Source organism: Schistocerca nitens, chromosome 3 (genome assembly GCF_023898315.1).
Source record: "Schistocerca nitens isolate TAMUIC-IGC-003100 chromosome 3, iqSchNite1.1, whole genome shotgun sequence".
Lineage (NCBI taxonomy): Eukaryota > Metazoa > Arthropoda > Insecta > Orthoptera > Acrididae > Schistocerca > Schistocerca nitens.
In genome coordinates, this window is record NC_064616.1 from 946,454,091 (window position 1) to 946,478,427 (window position 24,337).

General features: G+C 39.4%; 1 protein-coding gene across 1 annotated transcript in view; it reads left to right on the forward strand.

Annotated features, from left to right (window-relative positions):
• LOC126249021 (uncharacterized) overlaps window positions 1–24,337 on the forward strand; it is a 712,654-nt gene that overhangs the window by 643,453 nt on the left and 44,864 nt on the right. The window contains exons 65-67 of the mRNA XM_049950623.1: window positions 2,262–2,515; window positions 7,383–7,522; window positions 13,700–13,900. Coding sequence (XP_049806580.1) covers window positions 2,262–2,515; window positions 7,383–7,522; window positions 13,700–13,900 — 595 coding nt within the window. The remainder of the gene's footprint in view (window positions 1–2,261; window positions 2,516–7,382; window positions 7,523–13,699; window positions 13,901–24,337) is intronic.

Consider the following 24,337-nt stretch of genomic DNA (forward strand, 5'->3'; position numbering starts at 1 on the left):
TGCTAGCCGTATCACTGCCTCACCCTTGCTCTCACATGTTTCATCCTTTAAAGCTCATAACAGATGGCACAGCATCCAAACTGTTGAAACATGTGACACTTTTGCCAATTATTTCGCAAAGACATAGGACATTTCTCTTTGCATAAGGTTGGGGAGGTAATTTCATTCTGTGAAGGCTTGAGTCAGATGCTTGACATATTTGAAGATGACACCCACATGGCACCATCCTATGTTAACTCATTCATGGACCATCTAGAGGAATCCTTAATACCCTCACAGAATCCCAAACCCCAAGTCTGTGGGTGGGTATACCCTGTCCTCCTTCCTCAACGTTGACCTCCATCTCAAAGATGGTTAAATCATTACCTCCATCCACATCAAACCTATCAGCCACCAACAATACCTCCACTTTGACAGCAGTCACCTATTCCCCACCAACCCGTCCCTTCCATACAGCCTAGCCGCTCATGGTCGTCACTCATATAGTGATGAACCGTCCATCTGCAAATATGCCAAGGGCCTCACTGAGACCTTCACAGACAGAAATTACCCTCCCATATTACCCAGAAAGACATCCCCCACATCTTGTCCCACCAGTCATCTACAGTCCCCCCATACCCACTGTCCAACCAAATAGGAGTGGTCCTCCCATGTGTCAGTACTGCCCACAACAGGAGCAACTGAATCACACTCTCCATCAAGGTTTTGATTACCTCTTGTCATGCCCTGAAATGATAAACATCCTCCCATCTAACCCAGTATCCTCCCCATCCCTCCCACAGTGGTATTTCATTGCCCACCGAACCTATACATCCTTGTGCGTCCCTATTATACCTCTGCTCCCAACCTCTTGCACCATGGCTCACATTCCTGCAATAGACCTAGATGCAAGACCTGTCCCATACAGCCTCCCACTACCACCTACTCCTGCCCTGTCATGACATCTTCTACCACTTCAGAGGCAGGGCCATCTGTGAAAACAGCCATGTGATCTACCAACTTAGTTGTAACTACATGGGCAGTCTACAAGGGCGTGATGATTAACAGGCTGCCTATGTGCATGGATGGCCACTGACAAACAAAGGCCAAGAGACAGCTGGACCACTCGGTTGCTAGCATCCTACCTAACATGATGTGCTTTACTTCAGTGACTGCTTCACAGAGTGGGCCTATGTATTCTTCCCATCAACACCAGATTTTCTGAACTTGTAGTATATCCTTCATTCTCATAACTCCATAGGCCTCAACCTTTGGTTTTCTCTGTCATTCACCTGTCTACCCCTTCCTTGCTCACAATCAGTCCTACACACATCTCCTATCCTGTCAGGGCACCTACATAGTCCTTTCCCTTTCTGTACTTCTCTGCTATTGGTCTGTCCCCTCCTCCCCCCAATCCCTCTCCCCACACTCCTCCACCAATATAGTCTCCTGATGCTGCACCTTGTAGCCCACAATTCTGTCCCCACATGCTCCCACAAGGGCAGCACTAGCACATCCCCCCCACATCTGACCTGTTATCCAACCTGCCCCTCACACCACACCTCTTCTGTACCACCAGTACCCCACACAGCAAAACTTGCTGGTCACCTCAGACACAGTTACAGTCAGGTTTTGTCTACTTACAATCAAATGGTTCAAATGGCTCTGAGCACTATGGGACTCAACGTCTGAGGTCATCAGTCCCCTAGAACTTAGAACTACTGAAACCTAACTAACCTAGGGACATCACACACATCCATGCCCGAGGCAGGATTCAAACCTATGACCACAACGTGTCTACCTACGATGAAGGACTTAGTCCAACATGTGGATAATATCTAGTGGTCATTTTCACTGTGTCTGCCACTGAGTGTCTCCTCTGTATGGTGAATGGCAAACTATACTTTTCATATTTTTGTTATTCCATCCTGGATTTTCTGAAGTTTATATACATCTATAGATGCAACATTACAATACTCTTACATTTCCCCTTGCCTAATTAGGCTATAACTATGTTATGAGAAAGCATTCTCCTAAGTTACTACTTACTTAAAATTGTGAAGGTACATCAAAGGAATCATTCCTTCAAAAAAAATTATTATAAAGGAATAAAAGACAAAAATTTTGTATCTTTATATTTGAAATTTGTTGCTTTCAGTGGTATTAACATTAAAACTTTGTGTTAATTCTAAATAAACATGAACACTTTACTATAAAATGTACAGGAGAAAACAACATTGCTTTTGCCACATCATGTTTAACTGTAAAATTTTTGTTCTCAGGATGGCATTATGGCAAGACATTTGGATTGCTGGGAACAATGGATAATGAGCCAATAAATGATTTCTTAACTTCATATGGAAAGGTGGAAACTGATGTAGAAAGGTTTACCCAAAGTTGGATTCTAGAACCTCACAAATGCAGTTCAGATAAGAACTTCGCAATAGATATAGCACAGCCAAATGAAAAATTAAGAAACTTGTGCCAGGCATTTTTTAAAAGTAAATCTTCTCAGTTCAGCACTTGTTTCACCATGGTAAGAGGAAAATTGTAGTTTATTGATATATGGATACATGTTTTAAGTTTTCAAGGAATATTGAGTCCTAGATGGTAGATACAACATATTTCATAGTAGTGGGCTACTTACTAGGAAAAAAGTAAGTCTATTTAGAAGAAATAAAAGAACAGTTGCTGATTATGTTAGGTACAAAGTGATAACTTGGTTGAGTTTTAGATATGTTTTTAGATTCATAGTTGATGTGCCTTTCAAATAACAAATATTTCCAGGTGTATTAGAAAAAAATGCATGAATTTCTAACCCAAAACTTCCAGGCATATTAAAACTGTGTGCTGACCTGGACTATAACCTAGGACATTTGATTTTTGTGAGCAAGTGCCCTACCAACCGAACTTTCCAAGCACCACTCACTACCTACACTATACTTCCATCAGTACCTCTTCTTATACTGTCTAAACTTCACAGAAGTTCTTCTGCATTCCTTGCCGAACTAGCACTTCCAGAAGAAAGGATATTGTGAAGAAATGTCTCAGTCACAACCTAGGGAATTGTTACCATTATGAATGTTCACTCTGCATTGGTGTGTTTCCTATAAGGGGCATTCAAAAAGAAATGAGCCAGAGACATAATTACAGAGGCCAGTATCTGTGTGTTAGAAGTATTGACCCTGGCTGTTGAGAGACTTGTCCCACTGTGATACAAGGTGGTGAATGACTGCGATGTTAACCAGCTCTGCATGTACAGCTGGATGTCATCATCCAAGGTGAATCAAAAGGTTATGCTGACATTCTTCTTTGACCAAGATGGCCCCCTTCTGATTCACTTCCTGCAGCACCAGACAACAGTGAATGCCCAGCATTACTCGCAAACCTTGACCACCCTTCACCAAGCGATCAAATCAAAATATCCAGGCAATCTCAGCCGTGGGGTCATTCTGCTCCATGATAATGCAGAGCCTCTTACAGCCAACGCAATCGCAGCACACCCACAGAAATTCAAATAGGAGGTTCTCAGCCACCCTCCATACAGTCTGGACCTCTCTCTCTGTGATTATACCATTTTTGGTCCCCTTTAAAAGGCGGCGGCAAATGATTCACCTCGGACGATGACATCCAGCAGTATGTACAGAACTGGTTAACATCACAGCCCCGGGAATTTTATGAGACAGCCATTCACCGCCATGTGTCACAGTGGACAAATTTCTCAACAGCCAGGGTCTGTACTTCTAACATACTGCTACTGGTTTATGTAATTATGCTTGTGGCTCATTTATTTTTGAATGCCCTATATAATTTAAAATGAGCTGGCTTATTAAAACTGTGTGTTGGACCTGGACTCATACCTGGAGCCTTTACCTTTTGCAGTCAAGTACTGTACCAAATGACCTATGCAGTGAACATACGTTCTTCCATGAGTGCTAGGCCCATGATGTATGAGGAGAATTTTTATGAATTTTGGGATGTAGCATAGAGATATTGGCAGAAATGAAGCTGTGAGTGTGGGGCATGTGTCATGGTGGGATAGCTCAGTTGGCAGAGCACTTGCCCACAAAAGGCAAAGATCACAGTTTCAATTCCTGGTTGAGCAGACAGTTTTAATCTAACAGAAAATTAAAATCAGTACACACTCTGCTGCAGAGTTAAAATTCATTCTGCAATATCTAATCTGTCTTTCATATGTTAAAGGTCACAGGTTCTGTGAATCAGAGCAATGACACAGGGCTGCTAAGACTCAAGAAACTGATATCCACTAGTTGCCACTTGTGAAGCCTCAGGATTTTGCTGGCTTAGTGTTAGCGACAGAGTATATGCTAAGCATCTGACATTCACAGGTTGACATAGGTAACTCCTATATTCTGAATGTTATCAAAGCCATTTTAGAGTCAGTGAATTGCAGTTGTTTTCAAGGCTGATAAAGGTGTTACATGTTGTAAGAATGACAGCAACTGTTTGTCCAGGTGTCCTAGCATTTAAAACAATGGGAAAGACAGTAGGAGTCCAAAGGAAAGAGAAATGTGAAGAAAACGAAAATAAACTAGAAAGTGTTTTCCTACCAACCCTTATAGTCAGCATATAACTGGAGAAAGTTGCTGCTCACAGCTTCATTCCTTTCATTATGTACATGAATAATCAGGGAAATAAAAACCTATTCCCTGTGTGATATGATGCTGTTATACTAGGTCAAATGGTTTCCATAGTATCTTGTCAGTGTCATGTGAGATCCACCCAAAACAAGTTATTATTATGAATACTGTGACTGTTTGTCATCTCTATGATATAAATATGGCTGACTATGAAGTCATGTTATTCAGTTTTTGAATTCTCAGAAGTTGAAACCTGCAGAAATTTACTGTCAAGTAAGGATGTCATATGGTATACAGTACTGAATGAAGAGAAATAGAGGAAGCCGTATGAAATTTTCAACAATGGACAGACAAATGCACACAGTGGAATTCAGTCCAGATCTCTGCCACTCATCACCAATGACTGGAAGAATAAATTGAATAATGGAATTTTGGAAGATAGATATGTAACTGTAGATGCATCACACATTTCTTTCTCAAATATATTTTGTTCTTTGCTTGTTTAAATTGGGGCCATTCGTCTCAGGTGCAGTAAAATATATGAACGGTGGGTTCCCTGCAGCTGAGTGACAAACACAAGAGACACTGAAAGCTGCATCACTGACATTTTTGACATGGTATAATGTAGATGGAAATGCCTTTCTTGATAAAATTTTTGCTGGTGATGAGATACTGTATGAGCATCTCACTTCACACCAAAGACCAAGTATCATTCACTCAAATGGCATCAACTCTCATTACCCAAGAAATAAACTGCTCTGAAAACAAAAACAGAAGGAAACTTTTTTTTTTTCCAGATCGTAAGAGTGCTCCCTTGGTGGATTTCATGCAAAAAGCACTATAATCATTGCAGGTCAAATTTTGATATACTAAGGCAACTACAATGAGGATTCCAAAATTCTAGACATAGTACGCTTTCTACAGTGTTGTGCTTCTCCACATCGATGCCTTGCTTCATCATGCTGCTGCAACCGTACACTTGTTGAATCAATCTGTGTTGAAAAATTTTGATCCGGGTCTTGGTTCTAGTGATTTTTATCTTTCACAAAACTCAAGGGCAAGAAACATTTTGAAACTGATGATAAAATGCACTGAACAACTGATATAAATGACTTGTGGCAACTGACTATGACAAAAATGATAAAACTAGTAGACAGATATGAAAAATCATTAAATAACAGAGGTGATTAAGAAAGGAACTAAGGAAAGTTTCAATTTTGCAAGTGAACATCTTTTGTTAGTAAAAAATGTGAATATTTGTTGAATGTATTAAAACCAAATTGTTGTTATCTTCATATAGGAACAAAACCTACTCTAAGTACCGTTTACTAGATTATTTACAATTCTTCTGTCATGAGACACCCAAGCAACTTGTTATCCCTGACAAATATTGAGCACATACAGACATTTAAGCAGTCATTAGTCCCACTCTCCACACATGAATGGAATGGAAAGAAACTGTAATGACAGATACAGTGGGTAGTGCTCTCTGCCATGCACTCCAAAGTGGTTTCCTGAGTGCAGATGTAAATGTAGAAACTTCCAACTCATTTTCAGTGACACATGTCTTAAATTGCAATTTAATCCACAATCATTGCCAAAAGAGTGCATTATAAGGAGTGTTTAAAAGTACCCAAAGACAATGTGTTGCATCCAGGTGGTTTTTTATTTTAATAAAAAAATTCAGAATGTGGCCAAGGATGACATGGAGGTGTGCAAGTTCTTTATGGTACCTTGCAGTGTGTGGATGTTTGTGTTTGTGTTGTCTACTTTTGTAGCTATACACCTTCAGTGCCAACAGATTTTGGTAACTGTATGCCAGATCTTCTGATTTATGCTGTATTGACAAGACATTAGGCAGTATAATAGGATATAGAAGTGTTATAGACATGTGCAGACAGTGTAAGCCATAAAGGCAAAACAGCACATATAGTACAACGTGATGCTGATCATGACAATGTATGGAATTATCCGAAGAATTTATAAGCATACTAGAAATTTTCAAATGCAGCTACACCACAATAGCATTACACAATTAATATCACAGCACTCATCAGACATACATATGCATTTGTAATCACCAACCCACTCACTCTGTATCTTCACTTTTCTTTTGCGTGGCTTCATTATGCAGTGTACTTGAAGGTTAATTTTTTTATTTACACCACTTCCACCAGTTCTTGCTTTTCAAGTTGCATTTGAGCAGATTTTTGTGTTCTTGTATGTGCCGATATAAACAGACAGAAGCATTCTAAATATAACTCAATATAAAAGGTCTAGTGGCAGTGTGTATAATTGGTATGACCACAAGATGATTTGCACATTGTATTACTGCTATTCTTCATGTCAGTACTAGAGATTACTGAAAATCATACAAAGTAGGGGTACATAACAGGAAACCAATAGTGAGACATGTTGTAAGGGCTCTTCTCACACAGGTGATATAAAACTTACTGGAAGCAAGTTATTTTCTGCAAGACATTCATATTCAGTTTTGACATTAATAACATATAGAGGAACTGTATTTATCCACATTATGTATTTATTGTAGAGGTGGCTAAATGAAGTACTAGAGCCTCATTTCAGTTGTACAAATTTTCCTTTTTAAATAATTTGTTTTCCTTGGTCAGAGTACTATGCCCTGTAAAAAGTTCCCAGTTCATCAGCTCGCCCTGCATGTGATTCTCTTTTATGGAATACACGTATATGCTTCAAGAAGCTTATATTATCATTTTAGCGTGGAAATATTTTTTATACATTTTAGAGGTGCTCATTTTGACTAATATCTGAATAAAATTACAGGTTGATCCAACACCATTCTGGAATATGTGCACAAACAGTGACCCAGTGAATGAAAATGAGGCCTGTGCAACTGCAATTGCATATATGCAGGCTTGTCTGCTGGAACACACCCCATTAAGAATTCCAGATACATGTGTAAAGTGAGTAATTGTCATTAAGGCTTCAGTACTATCTCAGAGCTATGTTACATTCCCCCTGTTCAAATGTTTTTGAATTTTACTTTTGTCTTTCATGCATAAATGCTCCTCTTGAGACTTCATGTCATGTTCTAGTTTAAAAGGAACTGTTTTTAATGAATATACACAATATAGGAAACCATTCTGTAGATGGGCTCCAGTTCTGTAGTTTAAGGGCAGAAAGGTGTCAAAATTGTGCATTGTTATTTTCAACAGTCCATCAACAAAAGTAATTTCAAATTTTTGTACTGAAACTAGGAACATTCTGTATGCTACACTTCTGTTGTTTTAAGAAGGTTCTTGCAATAACTGAGTTAGTGTGATTGTAATCATACAAATCATGCAAATGATGCAAACTCTTGAGCAGTGTCATAGAACTACCATTCTATATCAGTGTAACTCTGAACAGAGTGGCCCGTTTAGTACATAATAATAACCAACACACATTCTACAAACATTAATCACATGAAACACAATTCATGCTTGTAATGTGATGTTCTAAAGGCACAGACAAAGTAAAAGTTTCTTCATTTGCCAAAATCCTGTAACTCATGACCAATTAAATATCTATTAAAGAGAATATATCAATATCTCAGTTCTTCATTGCCAGAGTGTCCCATATCATCTTTGATGGACAGCAAACAGTAGACACAGAAATAACTTTCAGTGTAAATATCTGGCAGATTAACACTGTGTGCTAGACCAACATTCAGACCCAGAAGCTTGCATTTCACAAGAAATGCTCTTACTGTCTGGGTTATCACAACCTGCCCTCACAGCTTTACATCTGCCATACCTCACTCCTACCTTCCACAGAAGCTCTCCTGCTTTCAAAACTTCACAAAAGCTCTCCTGTATGTCTAGTGAGACTAAGGCTACATTTATGCTGCAACTTCACTGCCAGCATGTCACTGATTGCTGCCAGCACATTGCAATTCGCCAGGAGTATTTACCTGACAACTGTTCACATCGAGCTACTTGCAGTGATGTGAAGCACAAACAATATTCTCCACGCCATCTGATGATGGTAATGGTGATTTTGTCACAACAAAAATGTGGTTGTTGGCAAGGAGAAAGGAGATATGGGCTGCATCCTTTGCATGCAGAACATCCACAATGTAGATACTTTTGCCTGTTCTAAATGTAGCTCAAAAATTAGCCAGAGCACTTTTTCAGACAGTTAAAATTGTTAAAAAAAATCTTGTTTATTTTAAATAATATTGTAACAGAAATAGCTAAACATATGAACATTCTGCCCAAAGTATTATTAACGCAACTTCTGTGGAAGACTGTTTGGTAAGTCTATTCACTCTGAGGCAGTATTTCCTTTTTTATACACATTTACTTTACATACTACTTCACCTCATGTAGATTTTTGATCCAAAATTTTTCCAAATAATAACAATAACCTAAGTGAAATGCAGGAGGTAATTTTGAAAAATTCTTATGCCTAATATTATCCAGTAAAAAACATTTGTGATTATCTGTATGCGATGATCTGTATGTCTCTGATACTAGGTAACTGTGTGTTCAAAAATGGTTGAAATGAGTGCCTGTTTAAAAACATTACTTGTAGTTCTCATTCATGAAATTATCTCATAGGCTCACAACGAACAATACTGTCTGCATACAGTGGACTCATCAGTATGACACTGCAGAAGTGCAATTAGTATACAAAGGAGATTGCTTTATAAACACATGTGTGTCCCATTTTAGAATATTGCTCAAGTGTGTAGAGTCAGCACCTCCTATAGAAAGACAGCCTGTGTGCCCATCTGTGATGTCACATACATGGTGTCCCAAATTATATAATTTGGGACCATCTTTCTCAGTAATTATTCTTATGACCTTTGTTACCATTCCAATGCCTAGCATGCCAATACTAATCTACTTTCGCAGTTACTGGGAGTGCCTGATCTGGGCTTTGATCAGCTGGGGACTCATGTTCACATTGGATGATTAATTGTAGCAAATCCTGTCAGATTTTCAGTTGACAGCACAAGAGGCCATGATCACCATGGCTGCTGACCTGCTTTTCCAGAAAATCATTTCAGTGGTCCAGATGAGTCTCCAGAGTGTGTCTCTTCAGATGCCGATCCAGTGTGGCATACGCATTTTCTCCTATGTGTTCAACTCAACATTGTCCAGAGAATCCTCATGCTTGCCACAGAAGAGCAATGCTGTCGAGTGGCTGCCACAAGGTGCTGTGTCCTCACATTCTCCAGTTGCTGTATGCTTTCCACTGGGATATGACTCAATGAAGGCATTGGTGTGACGTCATGTCTACTGACTGATTCATCATTACATTGAACACTTGGTGCAGGCTTGCTGAACCAGGCTGCACTACTGTGCCAGTTCTTTCCTTAGTCAGCCCCAGAGCATCCTTGGGACAGTGTGCATGATGATTTTGTGGGTCCATTTTTGAGCAGCATGTGGTTGTTGGCGGTCAGTGTGCTGGCAAAATTCACATACCACTTGGCTAAGCTCTCGTCCACATTATCAACAGCCACTGTTAGCCTGTTGTCAGTTACTTTTTTCCACTGAGGAATCCCTAGGACCCTCACGACCAATACTAGTAGGCAATTTTTATCACTGGAGTCTTGAAGACTTTAGTATCCTCAGTGGTATCCAAACACTGACTACCATCCCATTTCACCCAACTTCTAACTCAGAGACGGTGTGCTTCGTGCGTACATTCGAGACTCGTGTGAAGAAGTCTGTTCATGCCTCTTCCCACAATTATGTGTTGTTGAGTTGTCTGTCTATGTACTGGACAATGCCAGTCAGTGGGTGCAGTCTGACAGAACGTTTACATGGGCACCAGCCCCAGGTCCACCTGGATTTGTTGCACCCTTAGTCACATGCCACTGACCACCATGGCTTGCTGCTTTTTCCTCCTGGGCTGCCATGTGGGCCTGGACCTATGGCAGTGACTGGGGTGGCTGCTAAGGGTTGTGGTGGGCCACAAAATGTCAGCAGTTTTTTATGGTTAATGTTGGTGGAGAGCAGCTGACACATGATGCCAATTAGTTGCCAATCAGCTGAGTTTCGGGGACAATCACCATGTTGTTCTTTGAGCAGGCCCACACTTGCAGCAGTGTACCTCATCTTTGCCACCCGCTCCATGCCCTCCACCTTCCTCCCTTTGCCTGCAGTCTCGAGTCCCAGCACAGCTCATGCCTTCACCTGCCATGGTGGAGCCCGTGGATTTTGACCCCCTCCCCCTGCTCCTTCCCTCCTGCTTCCTTGCCCCTTTCATTGATGGAGGTGGTGTTGTCCCTACTGCCACCCTCTGCCTCCATGTCCTTTCACCCCTCCAGTGGAGCCAGCAGCATTGGTGTTGCTTCCTTTAGTGGTCAGCCCATTGTCAGATTCTCCGGCTTTACATCAGAGGTTGTGGCCCAGGCCTAGCAATTTTCAGCCTTACATTGCCTTCTCTGGGGGAGAGATTTAGTATCCCTGCCATTGGATGTCGTGGATGAAGGCAGATGAGCTGGCATTTGTAGAACAGTGGAGTAGTTCAAAAATCTAACATGGAGGGCACACACTTTGTGTCAATAGGTACACCTGTTTACTTGGAATCAGTAGTAACCAGAGCACGCCAGTGCTCCTGCAGAGTTAAACTGCCATGACTTAGCCTTGTGATTAATACCTAAAGTTTTCAGGTGTTCAGTCATTAGCCACCTGTGCCAGCAACATGCTGAGTATATTGTTGTGCATGTATCTAAATGGGTCGAGGTTCTTCATGTCCCATGGTTCAGTTCACATGGAAAGTTCATTCCACGAAAGGGTTCTGTTCCCCATTTGTTACCAAATCACCATCAGCCTGTTTAGTATCCATGGTAACCATGTTGAGTAGCAACAGTGTCACACCTTCTGCAGATTCTAAACAGTTATTACTGGCTTCAGCAGTACATTGGCCATCTTTAGACTCTATATGTCTTAGATGGTATTTAGTAAACTAAGTGCTGTCATACTAAAGCTAAGAAAAGTATTGTTCATAGATTTAGTATCATAAAGCCTGTAGATTATTGTGCAGAGGACACAATTAATTATCCTGATGAACCCTATACAGAGATTTCACTACAGTACATAGACTCATTCTGGTTACTTGGTCACTTAGGTGTACACTATCCTTTTTGAGCATTGTTTATCGTTCTTGAAAATACATTTCACTCCTTATATAGACTATGGCTTGTAAATACTGAGAATGATCTACCAACCCTTCTCTATTTAGTCATATCTTACTGCTGGCTGCTCTAATAAACAGAGCAGTATCTGTTAAAATATAGCTTTTGAAGCTGATAACTGGTTTCTGCGTTATGTCTCATGATGTGTTATTGAAGCTTGTTAAGCAGCTTCCAGGTCTTAAACTGAGTGATACTGTATTTTTATTGTGTTTTTATATTCATTGCAAATATCAAATATTACAAAGCACCTGTAGCTCATGTATAACTAATTTCATTATAGCCGTTGTTTTTCTTGTCTGACATTATATTTTTCAGTTTACTTATTGTATGGTACCTTTCAGCTGAATTCTGTTATGAAGCTGTGAATGTGAAATGACAAACAAAGCATTCAGAATTACTAAATGTCCTAATGGTTTCTCTTATATTTCAACACATTCCACCAGCTAAACAACTAACTCAGTTACATCTATCATAGTCTTTGTTCTTGTTGAAATGAAACAATACCCTTACTTGCATCTAAGTCTTTCAGTACTCTGGAACTGTGCTACTGACAGCTGTTATTTGAAGAAAACACAATTCTCTTTCTGCCTCCCTTGATGATATGTCATGTTTATTTCTAAATAAACTGAAATATGCAGTTAAAATGACAAGAATATGAAAAGTAGGTAATATGATAGTTCACTTGACACCAATGCCAGAAGGTCAACATTCAGTGTGAGATTTTTATGGCAAAGTTTCCTTACTTAGGAGCCAAATGCAAAATGAAAGAAGTCTCAAGGTCCAAAGGTGGTCAAGGCTATTGAAGGAGGGGTAAGCCTGTCAGATTAGGAATCAAGATAGAGATACATTATAAGAGACACTGCATGCAAGTACTGGAATTCGTGGAATAGGGGCAACATCCAGACATTTATATTCCTGACATGAACTGAGAGTTTTGACAAGATAATAAACTGAACAGGTTAGCAAATGAATATGAAGTTGGTTTAATGTTGAATTTCTCCTTGTTTCCTTCTTCTTTCTCTTTTCTGTTGCAACAGCTTGTCTTTGCTTACGATGATTCCTCATTCTCAAACCTAATTAAGGCTTCAGCACACATTCCCAGTTTTGGTATGAATGTCTGTTTTCAGTCTTATATTATGAACTTTGCCCATTCCATTCTGTCCTTTGTGTTACCTTCCTGCATTACTTTTCTTTCTTATTCTGTTGCTCTTTTTGATAATTTTTCTATTTTTTGACAGCTTTCTATCTTGTCTGTTTCATTTCTCAATACTGAATATGGGGTCCCAGAAGTTTACGATTATGTATCATATTTTGGGAAAACTTTGCTTCATACCATCGCAGTTCCTCTAGATTAGATTTAGTGCAGCATGAAAAATTGAATACGGTTTTCATGCTGCATTCTCATTTGTAATAAATGAGAATGTCAGTAACAGACAACCAAGCCTCTGCAACTGGCAGTCAGCTTCACTGAACTTTAGAAATCCCTCGAGACTTGTGGATGATTTTCAAGTTGTATTTGGCAATGACACTGTACTTATTATCTCACTGTTTTAAATTAAATATATAACTGTATTACACATGTAATTAATATATTTATTTTTCAAATGTGTGTGTATTCATTAAATATCAAAAACAACTACATTATGTTCCTGTTGAACATGTAAAGCAAGCTGTATGGAATCATGTGGGAAAATTTTAAATTATTTTTTTCCAATTTTTGTAAAACTTACTGATCTCATGACAGTATTTATTGTCTCAGTTTCAACATTTCGTACGTTCTGGAACTTATTTCCATTCATGCACCTCAGATTTAAAATCTACTCTTATGAAACATCCAGAAAGTGTTCTTGGTACTCTTATTTTACATCCAAGCTTCTGAAGATGTCAGAACTTTTTGAAATCTTTGGAGACTATTATTATTAATGAATTAATTGAATCATTCTTTGTCCAGGTGTGTCTTACCAAATGGGACAAATCTTGTGGAAGGAGATTTTCTACAGTTGAATGGAACCTCTATTCCCCATTCCACAGATATAGTCTTTATTGTTGAAGCTTCGGAGTGTAATAAAAATATCAGGGAAAATCGAAATATAGATTTGTTGATATCTGCATTGTCAAAAGAATTAACTGATAATGGATTTGTATCAAACAGGTAAAAAGAAGTAAATAGTCTCTATTTTAACACTGTAGCCACATATTTATTTTTAAAGTTGTGTTTATTGATTCTTGTTATCAGTAATGTAAATTAACATATACTTACCTGTATAGTATGTTTCTTTGTTATTGAGAAAAAATTGTTAAATTGAAAGTCAAAGAAAATGTGGGAACATTGATCCTCAGTAGAAGATATGCATATAATGATGCTAATGAATGAGCTAGATTTGACAAACATAAGTTACAAACTCAAAGATATTTATGGTCTGTCAGAGGCTACATTTTACAATCAAAATAATCTTGCTGCCACAAAAATATGTCAATGTTACACAAGCTTCACCCAGTACTTATAATTACTTCAGTTGTGATTGTAATTTTATTTATCCTGTAGATCATACATTGTGTGCAGAGAATCACGTGATGATATAGGACAAGTTAAAATGGATATGAGATGATACATGGGTAAAATGATTATGGCAGTGATCTTATGATGATACAAATGTTCACATAATACATGTGTAATCCCAAGGACATAAAAGTGTATAGGTGGATATCTTGTGAAAAATTCAGAATTGCACACTATTTCTAAATAAGTTCATATTATTGATGGAAAGAAACTATAAGCAACTAACATGGAAATAAAAATCCATTACCATAGTAAAACAGTAAAGATGACACACTTCCGCATTAAGGTGTTTGGGTTTACATACAAAGTACAGAACATGGACAAAACAATTTTTTATGTTTCAAAATATTCATCCATACTATAACAATACTTTTCAATAAATATTTATGGACAGCAGTTTTAAATTTTGAGGTGTCTTTTTATTTTTGTAATGTTATAAGGTAGCTTATTGTAGAGTCTGCTCCCTGTTTGCCATAGTCCATTCTGTTTTAGTGTTGTGTATACATGTTGAACATACTGCTTTCTCCATGTGTTGCACAGATGGATACTCCGGTTAGTCAATAAAAGACTGTTGCTATTTCCTAAGCTTTTCCTAAACAATATTATTATTGTAAGATATTTAGACATGGTTGTGGAAGGATGTGAAGTTCCTTAAATAAGGTCTCGTGTGGGCTTCTTGTGGTAGCAGTTTCTATTGCTCTTAAAATTCTCTTTTGGCATATAAAACAACTTTTGCTGGCAGATGCATTTCCTCAAAAGATTATTTCACATTACAGTGGAGATTCTACCTGGGCAAGGTATACAATTTTAGTGTTTCTTTCAAGGTACAACCAGAAAGAATTTTGACAGTATAACACACGGTATTCAATTTATTGGTAATGCATTTTGCATGTTGGATCCATCTTAGTTCTTTTTGGATTCATATGCAAAGAAATTTTGTAGAGCTTACATTTTCAAGGGTTCTGGTAAACATCTCTATATCTGATCTTAGTGGACATTTATTTTGCACAGTGTGTAAGTGCATTGTAACTGTTTCTTCTATGTTTATTACTAAATTGTTTCCAGACAACCAGTCTGTAATATGGGTGGTACACTTTTTAATCTCGTGCATTCTGGCCCTTCCTTTTATTATCACATCTGTGTCATCTGCAAATTTTATGTAATTATCGTGTGAATTGGTCAGTTCCAAGTCATTTGCAAAGAGTAGAAACAGAATTGGTGCTGGAATGGAGCCTTGTGGTACACTGTACTTAATGTTCTGCTTTTTTGAGCAGTAGGTCTTTATCTTGTTCCCTTCTTGGATAGCAAGCTCAACTACTTCCTCTCTATTTTGGAGATAAAATTAGATCCATTCATAGGCTGGGCCCCTAATACCTTCAGCTTCAAGTTTCTTAAGCAAGAGGTTGTGATTGATGAGAATGATTGCTCAGTGTCTGGAACATCTGAAGAGCGACATGCGCACAGTCATCTTTCTTGTAATACAGCTTTACAAGCAGAGCACGATCCTACATTTAGACAGTCATGGTGAATGTCACAGATGCGAAAGGAGCAAAAGCCATGAACCCAGCATGTTTATACCAACTTCAATGGGTCATGCACATGACAGGTGTTTTCATTTACGTATTCTAAACAATTAATGGAAAATTTCATATAAAGATGTGAAACAAATACTAACAAAGAGATAGAGGGGCTGGCCAGTACTTACTTCAGCTCAGTACAGCCGATAGATACACAAAAAACAGAACCAAAAATTTTTTTACGTTCCTAGCTTTCGGAACAAATGTTCCTTCATTAGGGAGGAGAGAGGGGAAAGAAAGGGAAGATGGGAAAGTAGATTCAGTTACTCAGAACCCAGGTTATGAAGCAACAGGGGAAGGAAAACAGGGAGGGTAGCAAGGATGGAGGCATGGTTGTCAGATGGAAGCCAAAGATGTTCTACTGTAAGTACTGTGCCAGCTACAAACCAAAGAGGATGCATACAGAATTAAAGAGGTATATAGTATAAAGATAAACACAACTATGTAGGATACATAGTATAAAGATAAACACAACTATGTTGGATACATAGTTGTGTTTATCTTTATACTATATACCTCTTTACTTCTGTATGCATCCTCTTTGGTTTGAAGCTGGCACAGTACTTACAGTAGAATATATTTGGCTTCCATCTGAGAACCATGCCTCCATCCTTGCTATCCTCCCTGTTTTCCTTTGCCTGTTGCTTCATAACCTGGGTTGTGAGTAACTTAATCTACTTTCGCTTCTTCCTCTTCTTTCCCCTCTCTCCTCCCTGATGAAGGAACATTTGTTCCAAAAGCTAGGAACGTAAAAAAATTTTTGGTTCTGTTTTTTGCGTATCTATCGGCTGTACTGAGCTGAGGTAAGTACTGGCCAGCCCCTCTATCTCTTTGTTAGCATTTGTGTCACATCTTTATATCAGATTTTCCATTAATCATTTAGATCACCTATATGGTCCACATCCTTCATTGTTTTGTCCTTTTTGTTAGCTATCACTTACATCTGTCATCTTAACACTTTCTCTTCTTCAGTGTTTTATTATTATTATTATTATTAGTCGTAAAGCTCCCAACATGGAAGACGCTAAGTAAAGATGGTTAACTTCTGGGGCTTCTTATTCTTCTTGTTTGCCCACCAGGTCTTCATTCTTTGCGAGAATTCAGCTTTTCTTTCTTCGCTCCATTTTGTTCCAGTTCTCGGCGCTTTTGTCTCTGGTTTGACCTCCCATTTGTCAACTTTAAGTTTGAAATTGTTTCTTTTGTTCATGTCTTCAGTAGTAATGTTGGCTAATTCCAGATCTTTCTTTACATTCTTGATCCATTCTCCTCCATTAACAAGGGATGCTACGTATCTTACTATTTTTTTTGTAAGTCTGTGATCGGGAAGTCTCATTATGTGGCCATAGAATTTTAGACGCTTCTTCCTCATGTCTATCTCTATGTTAGAATATTCTTCAATTTTAGAATTTTTCTGTAATCTATACCCCTCTTTGGTCCATCTTGGTCCCAGAATTTTCCTATTGATTTTCCTTTCCTCTTTCTTCAGGTTTTCCATATCTGTTTTCCTTTTAAGTGTCAAGGTTTCGCTGGCATATAGCATTATTGGTTTAATTACCGACTTATAATGTTTAATTTTTGTATTTATAGATAGACATTTTTTATTGTAAATGTTTTGGACCAGCCCTAGACCCCTACGAGCTTTTAATATTCTTTCTTGTTGTGAGTATTTTTCAGAAATTATCTCTCCTAAATATTTAAAGTATGGTACCCTCTTAATTTCTCCATATTTGGTTTGTAACTTAGAAATTTCTAGATTTGTTGTTGTAAACACCGTTTTCTCAAAAGATATTTGTAGGCCAACTTTTCCTGCACACTCTTTTAAGGTTTCTATCTGTTTGACTGCCATTTCACTAGAATCTGCCATTATTGCAAGATCGTCTGCGTAGGCTAAGTAGGGGATTTGTAGGTCATCTTTTTTGAGTTCTTTTTCCCATTCTGCCATGACTCTATCCACAACTAAATTAAATAACAGAGGTGATAATCCATCACCTTGTCTAACCCCAGTTTTTATCTCAAATGATTTTGAAAGTTTTCCCATGAATTTCACTTTGCATTTTGTATTTGTTAATGTCTGCTCTATGATGTTCCGTGTCTTCTTATCCAGTCCTTGTTCTTCAAGAATTTTAAATAGTGTGGGTCTGTGAATTGAATCATATGCCTTTTTAAAGTCGACAAAGACATATACTGTAGGCTTCCTTCGCATTTGTCTCATCCTTGTAATCAATTTCAAGTTTAAAATTTGTTCTGGACATGATCTGTTTGGTCTGAAACCAGCTTGGAAATCTGAGATTTTGGGTTCTTGCAGTTTTTGTGTTCTTTCAAGAAGACAAGCTGATAATATCTTGTATGTGACGGAAAGTAAGGAGATTCCTCTATAGTTGTTCACATCCGATTTATCCCCTTTTTTATGTAACGGATGTATTAGGGCACATTTCCAATCTTCTGGTATTTCTTCAGTAACCCATATGTTTTGAATAATTTTAACTAGCTCATTTCTTGAGTTAGACCCTAGACTTTTGAGAAATTCGGCTACAATTCCATCTTCTCCTGATGCTTTGTTATTTTTGAGTTTGTTTATGTGTTTGATAATTTCTTCTTCAGTTGGCGGTACAGAGTCTTGCTGTTGCGGGGCTTTAGTGCTGGATATTGGAAGAGCTTCTGTTGGTTCTGGACAGTTTAGTAGCGTTTCAAAATATTTGGCTAATTCTTCACAGTTTTCTTCGTCGCCTAGTGCCAGATTCCCATCTGATTTCCGAAAACAGACATTTTGAGGGATATACCCTTTAATTTGGTTTGCAAAAGTTTTGTAGAATCCATGCGTATTATAATTTTTAAAATCTGCTTCTATTGATTCCAGTTGCTGAGTTACATACTTTCTCTTCTCTTGTCTAATAAGTTTATTTGAAAGTTTCCGTCTTTCTAAAAATTTTTGAAGAGTTTTCTCATTTTTATTTGAACTGTACTTCGCAAAGGCTTCTGTACGAACTTGAATTGCCTTTTCGCATTCCATATTCCACCATGGATGTTTGTGCTTCTTCTTCAGTGGTATTTGCTCCTTCACTATTTTTGTGATTTTTTCCTTGAATGTTTCCCAGTTGTTTGCGGGAGAATTTTCCCATTTTTTAATTGTTTCTGATTCTGTTAGTTTTTGTAGGTCAAATTTTGAGATTGCTGGTGGAATTCTTGGTGTTTTCCTTCTTGGGGTGAATTGGACCCGAACTCTTGTGAGATAATGATCTGAGTCAATATTTGCACCTCTCCTAACCTGGATATCTCTAATCTCTTTTTGGAAGTTATATGAGATGGCCACATGGTCAATTTGAAATTCTCCCAATTGGCTTATAGGGGATCTCCAGGTCTTCTGTTTTCTTGGTTTCTTATTGAACGACGTTGAGCTGATTTTCATGTTGAATTGTTGACAAAGTTGGATTAGTCGCATGCCATTTTTGTTGGTCAATTTGTGTGCTGGGTATAGCCCAACCGTCTTCCTGTATTTCTTTTCTCTGCCAATCTGTGCATTGAAATCTCCAAGAAGTATTTTGACATCATTCCTCGGTATCTTTGACATTTCAAGTTCTAATCGTTCCCAAAATTTATCCACATTGTCTAGGTCCTTTCTATTGTCAACGTTGCAGGGTGCGTGAACATTAATTAGGGTGTAATATTTATTCTTGTGTTTCAACCTAAGAAACATTAGTCTATTGCTAATAGTTTTTACAGATTTTACAAATTTAACTGAGGATTTTTCGACCATAAAGGCCATACCAAGCATGTTTGCCCCTTTACCAATTTTTCTGTCCGTTCCACTTTTGAAAATTCTGAAGCCATTGTAGTCAGTGATTTGATTATCAGGAAATCTGGTCTCTTGTACTGCTAGGATTTGGATTTTCAGCTTCTTTAATTCTTCTGTTAATGTGTATAATTTTCCGGTTTGTATTAGCGTCCGTATGTTTACTGTTCCAATGTAATCTTCATTTTTGGGAAGTTTTATATATACATAAATAAATATTTTCGTCACCAACTGTGCTAGTTTCATCTTCCTCCTATTATCTTGTCCCGTTTATAGTCCACTTCTCTTTTTTTGTTTATTGATTTATTTATTTAACATTCCATAGTTTTAACGTTCTTTATTCGCTGTTTTCCAGCCAACAATCACTGCCAACAATCTCTTCCACACCTACCAGTATCATCCATTTCCGTCGATTTCGTGTTGCTGGCGATATTTTTGTGCCATTGGCTATCTTTCTCTGCCACAAGAAAATTTTTTTTGGGACATTTCTGCGCCACCCGCGAACTTTTTTGCGGCACGCGCGATCTTTTTTGCGGCACGCGCGATCTTTTTTGCGGCACGCGCGATCTCTTTTGCGGCACGCGCGATCTTTTTTTCGCCACTCGCTATCTCTGTTTTTGAGCAACGTGTGTTCTTTTCCCCTGATCTGGACATACTTGCTTGGTCTGGTCAACTTTTTCCGTATTTTTCTTATTTAGTGGTCTTCCTTTGGTATTGAACATTACCAACACAATTTCTTTCTTTCTTTATCGTCCTTCCCTCCGTGTTTTATTCCTTCTTATGATTACTATTTTAACTTTAGTTATTTAATTTCCCTACCCACCAGTTACCCACTATGTACCCTAATCCTATACCACATTATTTACATTCATTCCGGAAACATGCATTCACCGTAGCCAAACTGCAATCCCACATACTTTTCCTCCGGTCCTGCTTAACCTTTGGAATTACCCCTAAAGGACTTACCTTAAAAGTTCCCATCTCTGGGTGCAATTCCTCCTTCGACCAGTTTCTCCTGGACTTCCAGAACCTTCAATCCTTAGCCCTTACCCAACTTGTCCTGAATCTCTACACTACTTCGTGTAACCACCACTCCCAACAGCTCCTATCTCTCTTCAAAGTCCTCAACCTCTCAAACCCTTGCTTGGAGAACACACTCAGGAACATCATCCTAGACGCCAGCTGCAAACTTGAGTTCCATGCCACACACGACCTGAAAAAACTATCCACAGTGCTAGTGCAACACCTAAGAAGTGGGGTCCCTCTCCCTATCCCTCACAAACACCAACCACAACAGAAGCTTCAACAAACCACCCTCATAGCCAACAAACCTAGCCTAGCCACCCTACTCAATCTCCCCATCCCAGCACATACCCCACACAGACCAAATCTCAACTATAACCACAGTCAAATGCCACATATCACCAGTCCCAATTCAGTTCTAAACTTCTCATCCAGATCCCTCTCTCCTCCAGAGACATCTGTTCTATCAAAAGGCTTAACCTTTAGCCCCACGCCTAAATTCAACCACACTGCCCTGGTTAAAGATCTCCTGTCATTCACCTGGAACCTCAACTAGAAATATCACTTCACTACCCAAACACAGCCCCCAAATACTAGACCCAGTGTTGAACCCTGTCTAGAACAGTTCCGACCACCTTCTCATAGGGATCCTCCTTCCCTCCCCCAAAACCATCCCTTGCAGACATTTCAGGAATTCCTCACATCCAGTGTTGCCTCCCAGTCCTTATTGAAGAACATCCCGACAACCCCCAACATCACCCCAACTGAATCCCATCCCATTAAGGAGCTGAAAATAGACCGCTCTATTGTCATCCTCCCAGCGGATAAAGGCTCCACAGCTGTTGTACTTGACCGTGTGGAGTGTGTGGCAGAAGGACTGCGTCAACTCTCCGACACCTCAACCTACAAAGCTGTTACCCAGGATCCCATTACCTCCATCCAGACTGAGCTGCAGAAAATCCTAAAAATCCAAGGTCCCTCACAAGGCCTCACAACGGCTTCCATAGACTTACTCACTCCACCTGAGCCACGTACCCCTATCTTCTACCTGTTACCCAAAATTCACAAAGAGAACCATCCTGGCCGTCCCATTGTGGCAGGCTTCAAAGCCCAAACAGAACGTATCTCAGCTCTGGTAGACCAACACCTCCAACCTATCACCCGCAGACTCCCATCCTACATCAAAGACACAAACCACTTCCTTGAACGCCTCAAATCCATTCCCACTCCTCTCCCACCTGAAACCTTTCTTGTCACCATAGATGCTACATCCCTTTACACAAACATCCCATATATCCATGGTCTCTCTGCCCTTGAGCACTACCTCTCCCAACGCCCACCGGAAGATCTTCCAAAAACCTCATTCCTTATCACACTTACCAACTTCATCCTCACCCATAATTACTTCACTTTTGAAGGCCAGACCTACAAACAAATCAGGGGAATGGCCATGGGAACCAGGATGGCTCTGTCCTATGCCAACCTCTTCATGGGCTGCATGGAGGAGGCTTTCCTGAAGACCCAACAGCTGCTTCCCCTGGCCTGGTATAGGTTTATAGATGACATCTTTGTGGTCTGGACTCATGGTGAAGAAACACTCGTTAATTTCCTCCATAACCTCAACTCCTTTTCGAATCTGAATTTCACCTGGTCCTTCTCCAAAACCCAAGCCACCTTCCTGGATGTTGACCTTCATCTTGTTGAAGCTCACATCCACACCTCTGTCCATATCAAACCCACAAACAAACAACAGTACCTTCACTTTGATAGCTGCCATCCATTCCACATCAAACGCTCCCTTCCCTACAGCCTAGGTATTCGTGGTAAACGTATCTGCTCCAGTGACGAACCCCTCAACAATTACACCAATAACCTAACCAGTGCTTTCCTCTCCCGCAACTATCCTGCAGACCTTGTCCACAAACAGATCTCCCGAGCAATACATTCCTCCCCGTCCAACAACAATGTTCCTATCCCCAGACCACACAGAAGCATCCCCCTTGTCACCCAATATTATCCTGGCCTCGAAAACATCAACAAATTACTCCGCCAGGGATATGACTTTCTCAAGTCAACCCCTGAAATGAGATCATCCCTTGACAAAATTCTCCCCACACCACCCAGAGTTGCCTTTCGTCGCCCCCCTAACCTCCGTAACATCCTTGTTAAACCCTACAATATTCCCAGACTACCTTCTCTACCCAGCGGTTCCTACCCCTGTAACCGACCCCACTGCAAAACCTGCCCCATGCATCCCCCCACAACCACCTACTCCAGCCCCGCTACTGGTAAAACATACACAATTCAAAGCAGGGCCACGTGTGAAACTACACATGTCATTTATCAACTGACATGCCTGCACTGCACAGCCTTTTACATCGGTATGACAACAACTAAACTGGCTGAGCGCATGAACAGACACAGACGAACTGTCCGCCTAGGAGATGTCCAATACCCAGTAGCGGAGCATGCCCTCCAGCATAATTCTAGGGACCTAGGAACCTGCTACACTGTATGTGCCATTTGGCTTCTCCTACCCAACACCACTCCCTCTGAACTGCGGAGATGGGAACTTGCACTCCAACACATCCTTTCATCCCGCCATCCCCCTGGACTGAACCTACGTTAAACAACCTCACTCCCATTTACTCTTCAGTCTTCTCCTCTTTCCCTTTCCTCTTTAGCCATTCACACATCTTTTCATCCTACATAGTTGTGTTTATCTTTATACTATATACCTCTTTACTTCTGTATGCATTCTCTTTGGTCTGAAGCTGGCACAGTACTTACAGTAGAATATCTTTGGCTTCCATCTGAGAACCATGCCTCCATCCTTGCTACCATCCCTGTTTTCCTTTGCCTGTTGCTTCATAACCTGGGTTGTCAGTAACTGAATCTACTTTCCCTTCTTCCCTTTCTTTCCCCTCTCTCCTCCCTGATGAAGGAACATTTGTTCCAAAAGCTAGGAACGTAAAAAATTTTTGGTACTGTTTTTTGTGTATCTATCGGCTGTACTGAGCTGAGGTAAGTACTGGCCAGCCCCTCTATCTCTTTGTTAGCATTTACATATTCTGACACATACGGCTCCATCTATTGGTCAATTTTCACACTATTTTTTTTCTTCTGCGATACATTTTCTCCCTTCTCCGATAATATTTCTTTGCAATTTGACATCATTCTGACCCATGGTCTTATTTCTACAGCATTTTGAAAGTTTAACTCTAATTATAATTGCCCTGTATATTGTCATCACCATATCCTGTGGACTCCATGCATATAATTTCAACAGATGTGTGAGTAGTTTAAAATTATTTTTATTTCTTGTGTTCTATGTGTGGTTGAAATGATCCTCCTCAAATAATATTTGACTGCTGTGTAAGAAGATTATATTTTCATAAATATATATGGAGGGAACAGTTAGGATTTGTAATGTCCAAACAAATGGGCAACTAGACCCTGTTTTCTGTGCAGTACAGATACAAGCGTCACTCCAAAAGAAATGCACACTATTTTTGTAAAAATACAGTTTTCATTCTGCATGTGTGAAAGTTTTACAGTGTGTAGATACATTCTTCACGCTTGTTTTCAAACTTAGTTCAAACTGTTCCTGTGAGTGGCACCATCACAGCATATCTTCAA